This window comes from Eublepharis macularius, chromosome 1 (genome assembly GCF_028583425.1).
Source record: "Eublepharis macularius isolate TG4126 chromosome 1, MPM_Emac_v1.0, whole genome shotgun sequence".
In the NCBI taxonomy this organism is placed as follows: Eukaryota; Metazoa; Chordata; class Lepidosauria; order Squamata; family Eublepharidae; genus Eublepharis; species Eublepharis macularius.
Window position 1 is genome coordinate 212641623 of NC_072790.1, and position 14743 is coordinate 212656365.

The following is a 14743-nucleotide window of genomic DNA, read 5'->3' on the forward strand; positions in this document are numbered from 1 at the left end:
TTGATTTCACCCATGTGCAGAGTGGCACCTGCTGTTACCAAAATTGGTCTCCTTGTGAATAGGAGGGAATTAGCAGCAAGGAGAAGGCTATGCAAGTGGGGCAACAAGTGGGATCCTCCACCAATTTTTACAGGGTCCCCTCCCCAAGGAAACTGCTGAGATGGGTGTTCTTTGAAATAAAGAGTAGTTTTTATTTAAAAGGGAAAACGTTCACACAAGCACACCAGAGTCCTAGGAAATTAGCCAGAAGTTGGAATAGAGTGAGGGATTCAGGATATAGTTACCATCAGAGGAGTAGTGTAGTCATGTTCTCCACCAGGAGAGCTTAGGGAAGGAGACCCTAAGGGTACAGTGCTCCGAAGAGGTGTGCACAATTTGAGGGGGCAAAGCCCAGGTTCTTTTAGGCTAAATCAGGCCCTGGGGTGGGAAGGTGCCTTGGCCATTAGGACAAAGACCTTAAAGGTTACCTCCCGGGAATGACAAAGGTTTGAGTACCTTTGTTTGGTGCTACCAGGGTGTGACAAATCTGATAGGTTACTCCTGGTGCTTCACAAAGAAACATCATTTATTAAATGTTCCCAGAGCTTGGCTATTGAATTTAGAGTTTTGATAAATGTTCCCAGGAAGGAGTTACAAACTTATCAAAGCTGATTGGTGGTCCTAGATCGTAGGATAGGATTCAATCAATTGGAAGAGGGGAGATTGGAATGTTTTAGAGCGGTGACTCACGAGCACCTCTATGGTCAAGATAGCACATTCTGCAGTATGCGAAGGCAGAAGCCAATCACGGCCAGTCGCTCAGCTTTTACTCACATTCCATTCATGACTCACTCTCCCAGGTGGAGTCCGGCAACACTTTGCTCAGCTGGCTGGTTTGCTAATGCAAATTAAGGTGCATCAGATTTAAGGAGCTTATGATTTTTATACCATAAGCAGCTTCTAAAGATGGCGGAGGCCGGGCTGACTGTTCACACTGCAGGAGACTTTGTTCAGATGAACGAAGTTGCTGTGGAGGAACATAGTGAGGGAGGCAGTCCTGTAGGTATGCCAGACCAAGGCCATGAAGAGCTTTATATGTGACAACCAATACCTGAACTGAGCACGGTAACTGATAGGTAGCCAGTGGAGTGACTGCAGAATGGGAGTGATGTTCATGCTCTTGCTTGCTCCTGCTAACAGTTGAGCCTCAGCGCTTTGCACCAATTGAAGTCTTCTAGTTAACTTAGATAAGAGACCTATGTATTGTGCATTACAGTAGTCAAGTCTTGATGTTACCATAGCATGGATCCAGGTGGCCAGGTCAGCCACATTGAGGTAAGAAGCCATCTTTCAGGCTAGAGTGAGGTTGTAGAAAGCATTTTTTGCAGCTGCCTTAACTTGTTTTTCTAGTAGTAGCATTGGATCCAGTATAACCCCTAGGCTCTTAACTGAGTCTGTGTGGGTCAAACAAACACCCTCAAAAGTGGGGAGTACAATGTCCTTTAAGATCTCTGCCTTTCCAACAAACATCACTTCTATCTTGTCTGGGTTAATTTTGAGTTGTTCTTTTTCAGTCATTTCACCACAGCTGTCAGGCAGCAATCCAGGATTTCTACTGGGCAAGTAAATAGTTCATTACTTGGTTTAATTGAAACAGGCGCTTTTTATAAGGTGTGCACGTGGGTAAGCATCCAGATAAAGTACAAGCACACTAGAAACAGAGAGGATGGTAGAACACCAAACTTTATTTTTGTATAGGTTTGCACTGCTAACACTGAGCCATTTGTTGGTATGTAAAAGGCAAAATTATTAGCAGCTGTAAGTGACATATAAGGGAGTATTTAAAATAAAAAATACAATAAAGGCAAGAATGTAATAAAGAAATACTCACTGCAGTGTTATGGTAATTTTCTTTGTTTTATTTTATGTAAAACCAGATGGAGGAAAACAACAGTACAGGTTACATTCTTTTTTTTCTTTATCCTTTCTGTATTCCTCTCCACAGGACCTTGGCTGCAAACCTAGGGACATTTTCCTAGGAATAGTCCCATTGAATAACATGACGGTTTGCTGTTAGTAGTTCTGTTTAGGATTATTTTCTGTCCTTTATTGTTTTTGATTTTAGGATAGATAAGTTATTTTTGTCTGTTTCTTGAAACCAAGATATGGTGTTTGCATTAACAAAAACAAAGTAAATAAAAAAGTAAATAACTAAATACAAGCACAGCCATTTTGAAATTGGTTGCTTTCCTACCAAGGAACCACAATTTGTAGCAATATACTGTTCTAAGGCCCTCCCAAGAGAAATCTCCACCTTCCCTCCTCTCTTTCCTGGGGCTAAAAAGCATTTTGCTTGTCCTTTGTCATTTGGTATTATCCTTGGGGTTTCCAGACAGTATTAATATGGGGTAGTGGTGGAGGATTAAGAGGTTTCAAAGGCTATTAAAAGACCACTGCTTCCGTCTAGAATTTCTTCTAATCCATGCAACTTGTGTCATGTTGTGCCAGAAAGAACTTCAATGAAAAGATCCAGCCATCTGTAATAAGGCTGCAGTTTATATGGGGTGGTACAATCTGAGAGCACATGCAAGTTAAGGCTGCCTTTGACAAATGCCGTCCTTAATAGACATGCAGTGGTGTATGATTTTCTTCCTGCAAAGGTTTACAAGGGTGCAGTGCAACAGCAAGGAATCCTGTTTGCATAAATGTTTTACATCCAAGTCCATCATCCAACCGCAAGACACTGTGATTCTGAATTATCCTGGATTGTAGTCAGGCTTCTAGACACCAGTGGCTTTTGAAACTTATATATGCCAACAGTTGTTCGGTTCTGTCATGTAGAACACTGCAGTGTTTGTGGAGGCACGACTGCCCTAATGTCACAGAGTGGCAGCACGGGTGTCTAATTGCCATCGCGCAGGTTGCTCTAACAACATCTGCTGAAATTTTATTTTCTGCCCAGTAAGATTGCATAGACAGCATTCTGTGCATGGACTCCAGAGTTGTGGAGCTCTGTGGAGTCCATGTCCAGCATACGGTCTGTGCAATTTTAATCATATTATGCAGAAGCTAGTTCAGTTAGCAATATGACAATATCAGATATGCATTTATCCTCCAAAAATTGTATCCATCCCTTCTCGTGGACCCTAAGCTTCAAACTATGGATAGAATTGCTAGATTCTGTGCAGCCACTAAAATCTACCATAGTTCAATGCTGACTTAATTATTTATATTTGTTATTTTTATGTTTTTTAGGTACCCGTTTCCTGTAAATATTTTTGCTATTGTATGCCTTATTTTGCTGGTCACTGACCATAAGAAACGATTGACTGAATTTGGAATAAGTGTGTGCTCATAGCTTGCCTGGGATCCAGAGAATTATTATAGTTCCATAAGTCCAAGGGGCTTTCTTGTTGTACTGAAGGCTGATGGAAGTTTCAAAACCAATTTAAGATGGGGCTTGGGTGTGTCTGATGTCCAAAGAAAGAGTGTCAACAATTCCACTGGGCTAGCATAAACCCCATGTGTAAAACTCCACAGATCTCTTGATCTTGGGAACTGCTTCTTAGAGCACATTGACTTATGTAAATTCACAGTGCAGCCATTATTAATGACTGATTTTGGTAAGCATTAGAATTCTGAGGGGGATTCAGGATTTTAGGCCACCCCTTGTCCTCCCTTGCAGTAGCTTCTGACATCCAGTGGAGGTGAGTTGTTTTATGCTGATCATCGCACCCTCAGGCTAAAATTCTAGACCCTACTTTTCTTATCCATGTCCTTAAAAAGTGGCACATAGCAAACAGGATCAAACCTAACATTTAGGAGTGGGCGGATGGCCATCAGGCACAAGGGGCTCATTGAATGTGTGCCTGGAATCTGTTGATTGTATGCATCATAAATATATCTGTATAGTTGCATTGTCTGATTCTGGGACCCCATCCTGGACATTTGCCAAGGGCCCAGGAATTACTAAAACTGCCTCTCCTTAAAAGATTATCTTCCTTTATTTTCATAACTATCTAGGCAAAAGTGTTTTAACAAGCATAGTACTGGATCTCTCTTCAGATGCTGATGAGATTGCACAGATAATTGGTTTATTAAATAAACTGCTTTGTCTTCCAACAGCAGCTGTTATCATTAAACAGCTGAAATGAAATGCATTTCACAGTCTAGGTCACCTAAAGCCAAATGTGTGAATGCACAATTAAGACAATTTGATGTCCATTTTCCCTTAAAATATCATGCTAATGTATTAAATGTGCAGTTAATTTCTTTGCATTAGAACACTTTGTTCTTTAACTGCTTAGTGAACCCTTCTGAATTACATTTACACTCCAAGCATTCCAAGAGGGTCTTGAAATAAAGTACGAATACAGTCCCTGGAAAGCTGGTCTCTTCAATCCCTACTGAAATTATGATAAACTTCAGAAGAGCACATATTCATTTCAATGTGACTTGCAGTGAAAAACGGGCCAATGAATTGCACCCTTGGTTTAGGCTTGCATAATAGGAAACATAAATTTACCTCTCATCACTTTATGTGAAAGCTGGAAATTAATCACTATCATAACCATCACGAAGGCTTCTTAAAAGGAGACATTGTTGCACTGAACCAGCCAGTTGGGCATAAGCCACATGCATTTACAGTGGAGCTTTCTGAATTTTTCAATAAACCAAGCAGTGTTCTTAAACTTTGTAACTGCAAAGCTATGAAAGGGCTAATTCATATCATATTTTTTCCTCAGAAGATATTCAGCTGAGCTTCCTCCAAAGAGCTGCCAAATTTTTCAGCCTTCTGCTCATGTCTTTAATACTAAATTGGTCTGCTTTCCATTTATACCCTACCTTGCTCTCCAAAGGGGACCCAACGTGGCTTTCATAATTATTCTTTCCTCCAGTTTATCCTAACGACCACCCAGTAAAGCAGAGTGAGGATTTGAGCCTGAGTCTCCCAAATCCTAGTCCAACACTCTTAACAACTACACTACAAAAGACTAACATGGGCAAGGACCCTATTGAAGGGGCTGGTAACTTTTTTTGGCAAGGCAGAATTAGATGACAATGCCTATACGTATACTATGAAAAGCTTCACCTGATTTTTCAGAACATTTGCTTTGGCTTTTTGTTGGTTAACATTGCCGTCCCTTCTCCAGTGCTGGAGTGTGCTTGCTCTGATTTTATTTATTTTAAAGCAGCAAATAGCAATATGAAGCCAGTGTGGCAAAGTGGTTACAGTGGTAAACAAGGAACAACTGGATATGAATCTCCGCTCTGCCACAGAAGTTCACTGGGTGATCCTGGGCCTGTCACAACCTCTCAGCTTTACCTACCTCACAGAGTTGTTTTGAGGATAAAGTGGAGAACAGGAGAACATGCTTTAGGTCCTCCTGATTAGAGAGGAAAGAGGGATATAAATTAAAAACAAATAAAAATAACATTGTTCCCGAGTTAAGAGAGCAAGCGTAATGCAAATGCTGAGACCGAGTATAAAAGTGCCTTGTTGGATTCTGGTTCTCAGCTTCAGTCACCCATCTGCATTATGGAATTGTGATGTTGTGGTTAGAGTGACAAACCAGGATCATGGAGATCTGCGCTTAAAAATCTCCACTCTGCCAAGATGTTTGCGGAGTGAACTTGGTGCAGGCACCTTCAGCCTATCCTATCCCTAGAAGGTTGTTATGAGGTTAAGAACAGGCAAATTGCATGTTTCCTGGAGCTCCTTAGAGGAGGGTGAGATATAACCATGGCTGAGGAATACTGGCCTAGTTTACAAGCTCCTTGTAAGGATTATTGAGATAATGTATGTAAAGCCCTTTACTGTATTATATACATTCTAAGTATAGGGGAAAAGTTCAATGGTTTAGCACAAACTTTGCATTCAGAAGGTCCAGGTTCAATCCCTGGTATCTTCAGTTAAGAGAGATCTCTGGGCGGAGGCACTTTTGCATTTGAGATGCAGCACAGTTGTTGGGCTCGCTCAAGAGCCTGAATTAGTGTTTAAAAAATTCTCTCCGGAGCAGCCTAAGTAAACTACAGTGTAGAGCCTCAGATTATGAGAAGCCTAACTACGCGCCCAATTACTAAATTACTGTTTGTTTTTTTGTAGTGATACAAGCCTCTTCAACCGTACGTAGTTTAGACCTCAGCATCTCTCATATAGACTGGCTCTCTTTCCTGCCTTCCAAGTTCCACTTATTAAATAAAACGATTCAGGTCTCCATTTCTATAGATGCTTGCAGGAGAGTAAATCCTATTGAAAGGAATGGGATTTCCTTCCGAACCGAACGGTTAGGTTCACTCTATAAAGGATAATTTTCTCCCACGAACAGACGTCCACCCCCTTGCACAAAGCCTTAAAGTGACAGCAGCAATCCCGCTCTCCCTTTTTTAGCAGGAGCCGCCCTGCGGAAGCAAGCGCACTGCCGGCTTCCTCGTAGACTGTCGCCGTGGCAAGAGGGCTCTGGCTCGGAAGGCCTGCGGCGGCGAGTCGACAGTCTAGTCGCCGGCCATGACGGAGCAGCTTCGAGCGGCGCTGGACGAGCACCTGCGCGGCCTGGGCATCGAAGCGCTCTGCGTGGAACACCCCGAAGTGAGTGAGCGAGCGGGCCGGCGGCCGGGCTTCGATTGCCCCGGAACGGGGCACTTTCGAAACGCTTTTCATGATGTGTTTGTAGCGACTTGTCTGCCTGCCTGTTGGATTTGGGGGACAAACTCAGAAGCAACCCTTTTTTTTCTCGACGGCCACGCAGTAGGAAGAAAAGCATGGTCATTTCCAGTTGTCACGGAGCCGGCTACATAATAATCGAAGGGTTGCCAGCCTCCAGGTGGGGCCTGGGAATCACCTGGAATCAAACTGACCCCCAGGCTATAGAGATCAGTTCCCCTGGAGAATGCTTTGGACGGTGGCGTCTATGATATGCCCTGCCTCCCTTATCCGCCCCCCCCAGGCTCCACCCCCTATCTCCAGGAATTTCCCAATCTGGAGCTGGCAACCCAAGGCTTCGGCTTGTGGGTGTTTGGAATTATCATACATACTGCTAGACACCAAAATCAATGAAAGTGCTGTGTGGACATATTTTGTCTCATTGGTCCATCTAGCCCAGTGTCTACTTTGGCAGCAGCACTCCTGGGTTTCAGGCAGGAGCTTTCCCCAGCCTACCTGGGACAGGGTTTGAACTCTGGAGCATTTGCATTCCTGAGAAAAGTGTAACACTTTGTGCTTCTTCCTGGGCAGGGGTTATACTGGATGATCTTTAGTTGTCTTCCAGATCTCTGCTTCTATCGCAACCTGGTAATTAGCATTTAAGTGGGGAGAAATAATTCTGGAAGTGTGCAGAAATCATTCCGTGTAGTGATATGGACTGTAAATGTGGCTCAGCGGCTTGGAAGAATTTGGCGTCCAATTATATACTGTTATAGACAGGTATTTCTAGTGCCCTTCTGAGCTATTTGTTTGCCTTTATGGTCAGGTAGATGCTACAATGGCAAGTAAATCCCTTGATTAAGCAGAATAACGAACGGAAGCTGCTAAATTTCTTCTGAAGCTTTTAAAAATCAAGTAAGGACCACATAAGCAAACCACTAAGGTCTGTTGTAACTCAATCACTAAACCAGGGCACCTTCCCCCAGCTGCTCAAACAGTCGATTATCTGCTCACTAATAAAAAAAAAGCCATCCCTCGACAAAAATGATATGGCCCATTATTGCCCAGTCTCTAATCTGCCCTTTCTGGACAAAGTGATTGAGAAAGCAGTAGCTGACAAACTTCAGGTCTTCTTGGATAACTCGAGTGCTCTGAGTCTGGACCCTTTTCAGTCTGGGTTCAGATCACATCATGGGACAGATGTGAGACATATCATGCGGCAGAGACGGCACTAGTAGCTTTAGTGGATGATCTTTGTCTGAATACAGACAAAGGCCATGCCTCCTTATTGCTCCTCCTGGATCTATGTGCAGCCTTTGACACAGTAGACTATGCCATCCTGTTGAGGCATTTAGAGACAGAAGTGGGCATCAAAAGATGTGCCTTGGACTGGTTTAAATCATTTCTCATGGAACGGACTTAAAGGGTTGCCATCAGAGATCTGCTATCTCCAGAATGGGAATTATCTTGTGGTATTCTGCAGGGCACAATCCTATCTCTCATGTTATTCAACCTCTATGTAAAGCCTTTAGAACTTATTCATAGCTATGGAGTGGGCTGTCATCAGTGCAGATAACACCCAACTCTATATCTCACTAGCCAAGTCCCCACTGGATGTAATAGAAATCTTGGATTGCTCGACAGATGTTGTCAAATGGCGGAAAACGAACAAATTGAAATTAAATTCAGACGAGAAGTGATGCTCGTTGGGAAGGCAGAGCTCTTGAAGGACATTGTACTTCCCACTTTTGACAGAGTTTGTCTGACCCTTGCAGACTTGTTTAAGAGTCTAGGGGTTATACTGGATCCAGCGCTATTACTAGAAAAGCATGTTAAGGCAGCTGCAAAAAATGCTTTCTGCAACTTCTCTAGCCTGAAAGATGGCTTCCTACCTTAACATGGCTGATCTGGCCACCTGGATCCATGCTATAGTAACATCAAGACTTGACTCTTGTAATGTACTATACATAGGTCTCCCATCTAGGTTAACTAGGAGACTGCAGTTAGTGCAAAATGCTGTGGCTTAGCTGTTACCAGGAGTGAGCTGGAGCATGAATATCACTCCCATTCTGCAGTCACTCCACTGGCTACCTATCAGTTACTGTTGTCAGTTCAAGGTATTGGCTATCACATACAAGGCTCTTCATGCCCTTCGTCCAGCATACCTATGGGACTGCCTCTCTCCATATGTTCCTCTACAGCAGCTTTGCTCATCTGAACAGGGTCTCCTGTAGATGTCACCTTGCACATGGATGAAATCAACAGCTGCCCCTCCACATGCATTCTCTGTGGTGGCCTGTCCTATGGAACGGCCTGCCTGAGGAAGTCAGGAGAGTCCCCACTCTCCTGGCTTTCTGCAAATGATGCAAAACTGAATTATTCAAAAGGACTTTGTACTCAGATAGGAAGACCGTATTGTAGGGAGGTAGACTTTGCCATGATGTTGCCTGACATATTATCTGTGGCTTTATGTATGTGCTCTTATGTATTACCTGTTGCTTTAAGTATGACCCTACTGGGTAGTTCTGGGTTGTCTGATATCAGTCCTAGAACTGCTAATGCTCTGTTTTCTTCAACTCTGTATCAGATTTTTGCTTATGTTATGTCTTTGTAAACTTGCATTTATTTACCCTATGAGATTGTTTATTGAAATGTCCTTGATATTCACTGTACTAATCTCACACTATGTAATCTGCCTTTAGTCTCAGTGAGAAAGGCAGACTATAAATAACAAATGAATCTTTTCTCTAATAGTGATCACATGCAGGCAGTCATACTCCAAGGCAGGAGATTAAAATGTATATACTATACCGTGCTCCCATTATTAGACATTTTAAAACATTAGGACAAGTATCACGATGATTGCCTTTAACATGTGACTATCTTTTGATACTGCTTTCTCAAAAAAATTCTTTTTATTACTACACATTAATTGTATTCTGTATGTGTTGATAGTCACCTGAAACCTACAAATTCATGTCTTGTCCACTTGTCTTAATGTGAGATGAATGGTTGACTTTTGTTCATTTCAGTTGTTTTCTGGATTTATACTTGTAAATTTGGTTCTTAGTTCAAATTATATGAATTGGAGTTCAGAGTTCATATGTGGCCTCCTTTTTATGAGTGATTACTTGGATTATGTCAACATGTCTCCTCTTAAATGCAAGTTACTTTCCTTGCTTTATGGTTGTTTGACATCCTATCAATAAGGCATTAAGTAAGATGTAATGCTTGCAGTGCTTTCAAGTTGTCATTATGTGGCTCTGTAGTGTTATTTACATCCTGTAACGTTAGTTTGCCTGTCTTCATTCTCTATCGTAGGGAGAATGTATCACCATATTGTCAAAGGAAATCGTATATACTTTAATCAAAAAGGTAATCATGGAGGAAAGCCAAAACACCTCACCCACATATGACTGTCCTGTTAAGAAAGAATACTCCAGAGTGATAGGAGGCATTGTCACACACGGGCTAAATGGCAAACTATCATTAGGGTCACATAATGGATAACAATAAGGAAAACAAAACACATAGTTCTTTGCATAACTTCATGCAAATGCAAATAATAAATACTAAAACACACAGCACAGTAATTTTAGAGATGGTATTTAGGAGTGTATATGAAGCCTATAGACACAATCCACTAGGCCCATACCTCACTGGAACAAACAGGATTCTTGCTAAGTTCCTATCAATTTGATTGACATTTGTGCTAGAGAAATTCCCTGTGGATTGTGGTTTATGGCTTTTTCATTTGCCCTAGATTTGATGCTGCAGGGTTGTAGACTCACCCTACTCCCCCATTTCCCTACCGCATCATGGTACATTTGAGCTTTTCCCAATTTTTATCTTTTCCAAAATCTGCTTTGCGGAAAAGCCTGGATGGTTACTGTAACACAGTTTTGCCAGTCCCACCTGCATGGCTGCCATTTTCCCTCCTCCCATAGCTGCCATTCCTGCCCCTGCCACCAGAGGAGGGTGTTAAGAATGTTTTTTCTGCTAAGTAATATATGCCATTCTGTTGGTATATCACTGCGTCAATCAGGACCGGTATTAGCACACGTTCAGGTGCCCATAGCTTCTGGTAAGGCCCTACTCACGTTTCCTCTTATGATTGCTGTGACAGACTGCACTTTTTTAAAAGTGCTGAACAGCTGAAGGACACAGAGAGCTTTGAGTGACAGACTATTCCAAGGAATCTGATTGGGTAGCATGAGCTGGAAAGAGAAGCATCTGTTTTCAGCCTTAGCTGAGAGGAATCCAGTGTGAACAGTTGGGAGAGGGAGTTTGAGAAGTAGGTGCAGACTCCCATTCAGGTCAAAGAAAGGGGATACATCTTTTAAGGAGAGAAGACTTTCTCTACCCAGTTAAATAGGGAAGTAGCTCTGGTGAGTGGAGATCCCTAGTCAAGTGTGGTTGGAAACTGTCTTTGGAAACCTTAAGATTCAATTTTTAAAAACCTGAAGGGTAGCACTGATGTTTGAAGAGAATTGGTTTGGGGTACTAGAAAGCAAGTACTAGCATTCTTAAACCAAAAAGAGACAGTGAATACTAAAAGAAAGTGTACCAGAGTGTTTTGAGAAAACATGGGAACAAACATCTCTAAACACATGAATTTAAGTATCTGTGAAGATCATAAGAACTGAAGTCTGTGCATATACTGATTTTACCTCAGAAATTTTCAACCCCTAATTTCACCTGATCTTTCCTCTCTAAAATAGTTATTTTTTGAATTTAAAAAAAACACCTCTGGTGTCATTTCTAAGAAGGAAAGAGGAGGGAATGTCATACCTGTACTCACCCTTCCACTGCCTGCTTATGAGTGCTTTGTCACCTATGCTCCCAACTGCCTGTGCTGTGTAGTGCTGCTGAAGAAGGGCATGTGGACGGTGCACAAAGCAACAACATTCCTGGTGGCCATAGCAGGGGTAGTCCTAGCTCCCCCCCTCCCCCAGTACCATCAGGGAAAGGGTGTGTAGGCAGTGTGGGCAGCTGTGACTGTAGGTGTTGGGAGAGCTTGCAAGCGGGCTAAGGAAGGACGCAGGTGGGTGGGGGCACATGGGTGGGAAGGCTAGAAGGGGAGCCTAGTAGTTGGCATGGGGGCCTGATTGAGGAGTGGGTGAGAAGGCTAAACAGAGAGCCTAGTAGTTGGCATGGGAACCTGATTGGGGACCCCCAAAATCTGGAAGTAGCCATGATGTCAATTACCTGGCACAAAAAAAAGATCAAAAGCCTCCTGGTAGCTAAGAGGGAATGACCACCACAGGGGCTGGGGTAGGGAAAATATGGGGGAAATGCAGAAACCCTGTTGCCTCTGCACTGCATTGATAACCGCTACAACGGTGGAACTTACGAAATAAAGTGCTGCTGTGTGAAACAGCACTAATGATTTAAAAACCTGCAACCGGAGAATTATGTGAGGGAGAGTCATGTATTGTCTCTATTGTTTTCTAGGTGTTCACAGTTAAAGAGATGATGCCTCACGTTCAGCACTTGAAAGGAGCACACTCCAAAAACCTTTTCCTTAAAGACAAGAAGAAAAAAGGATTATGGTTAGTGACAGCTCTACATGACAGGCAAATCAGTTTAAATGACTTGGCAAAGAAACTGGGTATTGGCAGTGGAAACTTGCGCTTTGCTGATGAAGCAGCCTTGTTGGAGAAGCTGAAAGTTGGCCCAGGTTGCGCAACACCTTTAGCTCTCTTCTGTGACTCAGGAGAGGTGAAGTTTGTGTTGGATGCTGCCCTTGTGGAAGGTGGTCATGAGAGGTTGTATTTTCATCCAATGACAAATTCAGCAACCATGGGGCTACGCCCAGATGACTTTCTAAAATTTCTTAAGTCTACAGGCCATGAGCCTATACTTGTCCATTTTGATGATGTAGCATGATACCACTTTTGTATTTTAGGCATAGCAAATGACAGTGTACCCAACAAATAAAAAAAACTATACTATTTCAAAGATATTGTAGGATTTTTTCAGTTGGATAATACTGGCTTCAGGGTGCACTTGATGATGCAGGGACATTCTCAGCAATACTGCTCTATAGGAGAGGTCCATAGCTCAGTGGTAGAGCTTACAGTTTGCATATAGAATATCTTAAATTCAGTCCTCAGAATCTCCTCCTGAAAGATCTTTTTCTGTAGCCAGTTAGATAAACGTACCAGGAGTCTGGCTTGGTATAAGGCAGTTTCAAAATAATCCAACTGCTATATTAGGATAAGAGTTCCAAACCTTTCATTCTAGAAATCCACAGAAGAATTTTTCATCGCTTCCAAAATTGCCAGCTAGTTCCAATACTGAACACACAGCCTAGTCTTTCATCAACTCAACCCTATTATAGTAAGTTTCATTATTGTACTAGAAGATAATTGAATGGTAGGAACTGGGAGCTGTATCTTACAGGCTAGATACCATAGCTTTATAGAAAACAAATACTGGAAATTTCCTATGCATCTCCATGCCTGCCCCTCTCATCTAGAATTTATTTAGGCAACTTACGTACTGCTTCCCCGGAGATTTACTTGAGGCTTGGAGTCACCTCCTACTAAAAATATCAAGCTGTGCTGCTTGCATATATCAGCTGTAGGAACTGTTGTGATTCTTGCATCAGCCTGCTGCTAGGAAACAAGACACCATATGGGCATCCCTGATGTAAAGCTCATCCACTTGCTTTGCATTACCTATGAGCAGTCTGTTTCTTCTGGAATTTTGTATATTACAAATGAGCTTTGAAACCACTCATGTATGGTGTGATACAACTGAATTGAGCCTAGAGATGTGCAGGATTGGAATTTGTCATTGTGGTTTATGTCCTAGGTTAATGATTCTCAATAGATATCCTATGGGCAACTTACCACTTGGCAAGCTTCTTCTGCTTCTCCATTTCTTTTACCTCCACGCTTTTTAGTAATAGATGCTGGATCTCAGCTGTTGTTATTGTAGGGAAATACTGAAACCGGGACTGAATGGTAACATCAACCATAACAGCCGATACAGTGTAAAGGCAATGGTCCCCATGACAGCAAATCCACAATGAACTGCACCATTCACAATCTGAAAACACTCTCCTAGATTCTCCTTTGCTTTATAAAACCCCCAAACAAACTACTCCATTTAGGTCTACTGCTTGTTTTTAAACATATCTCCAGTTCAGTTGTTTACCACTTCACTCACCAGTAGATAGATGCAAATGCTTTCCACATAAAACACAAACCAGTCTATAGCAGATTCTGTTCCCAAATATGGCAGTTTAGGCAAATGATGGTTTAACTGAATTAACATATATGGATTAGGTAGTATCAAGTTGTCCTATTTATAAAAGACACACATTGTAAATGATAGTGTGTGGATCATCTGCACTTGTTGAAAGATGCTGTTGTGTGAACCCAGACTGGTGTCTGTGGACAAGGCTTTTTAATTTTTCAAGTCAAAAACTCCTTACTATCTCATTGATAGCCTTTGAATTCCTTCCCTGCAGTTTCCCTCAAAACTGAAACTAACCTTTACCCCCCAAATCCTGACAATAGCTACCATCCCTTTTCTCCACATCACTGATGAAGACAGTCATGGTGGCTTCGCATGGCAGAAAGGCAATGGGGAAAAATAAACATCCGATATTAAAGGATTTGCAGAGCAGCACTGTAAGGAAGGAGTATTATTCAAACATGGAATCTCCTGGTATTCTTGTGCATGCCCCATGCTGCCTTCTTGGAAAACAAGAGGAATTATGGCTGCAGAGCAACAGTGAGGGGATTGGTAGTAAATTTAGATCATTTTAAAAAAAATCTCAAACATTAGTTCTATAAATAATACATAAAATGATCTATGCTGTATCAGACCAAAAGGTACATGTAATGATTTTACATATCCTATTTCCAACGGTGGTTACCCAGACAAAAACAGCAGAGTAGCCACTGTGTATCTCGCCAATGGTCCTAATTCCAGAATCCTATTTCAAATAGTTGCCAACCAACACCCGCCAAATGTCCATATATGGGACATGAAGGCCAAAGCCACTCTGTTGTTGCCCTCCACCACTGGAAATGAAAGGGCTACCAGTTCTGAAAATGAAGGTTCCATTTTGTGATATGGCTAACAGTCATGGATGTACCTGCCCTC

At 42.2% G+C, this 14743-nt stretch overlaps 1 protein-coding gene across 1 annotated transcript; it reads left to right on the forward strand.

Annotated features, from left to right (window-relative positions):
* Positions 1–6380: 6380 nt before the first annotated feature.
* LOC129334519 (prolyl-tRNA synthetase associated domain-containing protein 1-like) lies at positions 6381–12559 on the forward strand. The gene is made up of 2 exons (XM_054986678.1): positions 6381–6568; positions 12077–12559. The coding sequence occupies exons 1-2, from the start codon at positions 6488–6490 to the stop codon at positions 12509–12511; spliced, it is 516 nt and encodes a 171-aa protein (XP_054842653.1). The 5' UTR covers positions 6381–6487; the 3' UTR covers positions 12512–12559.
* The last annotated feature ends 2184 nt before the right edge of the window (positions 12560–14743 follow it).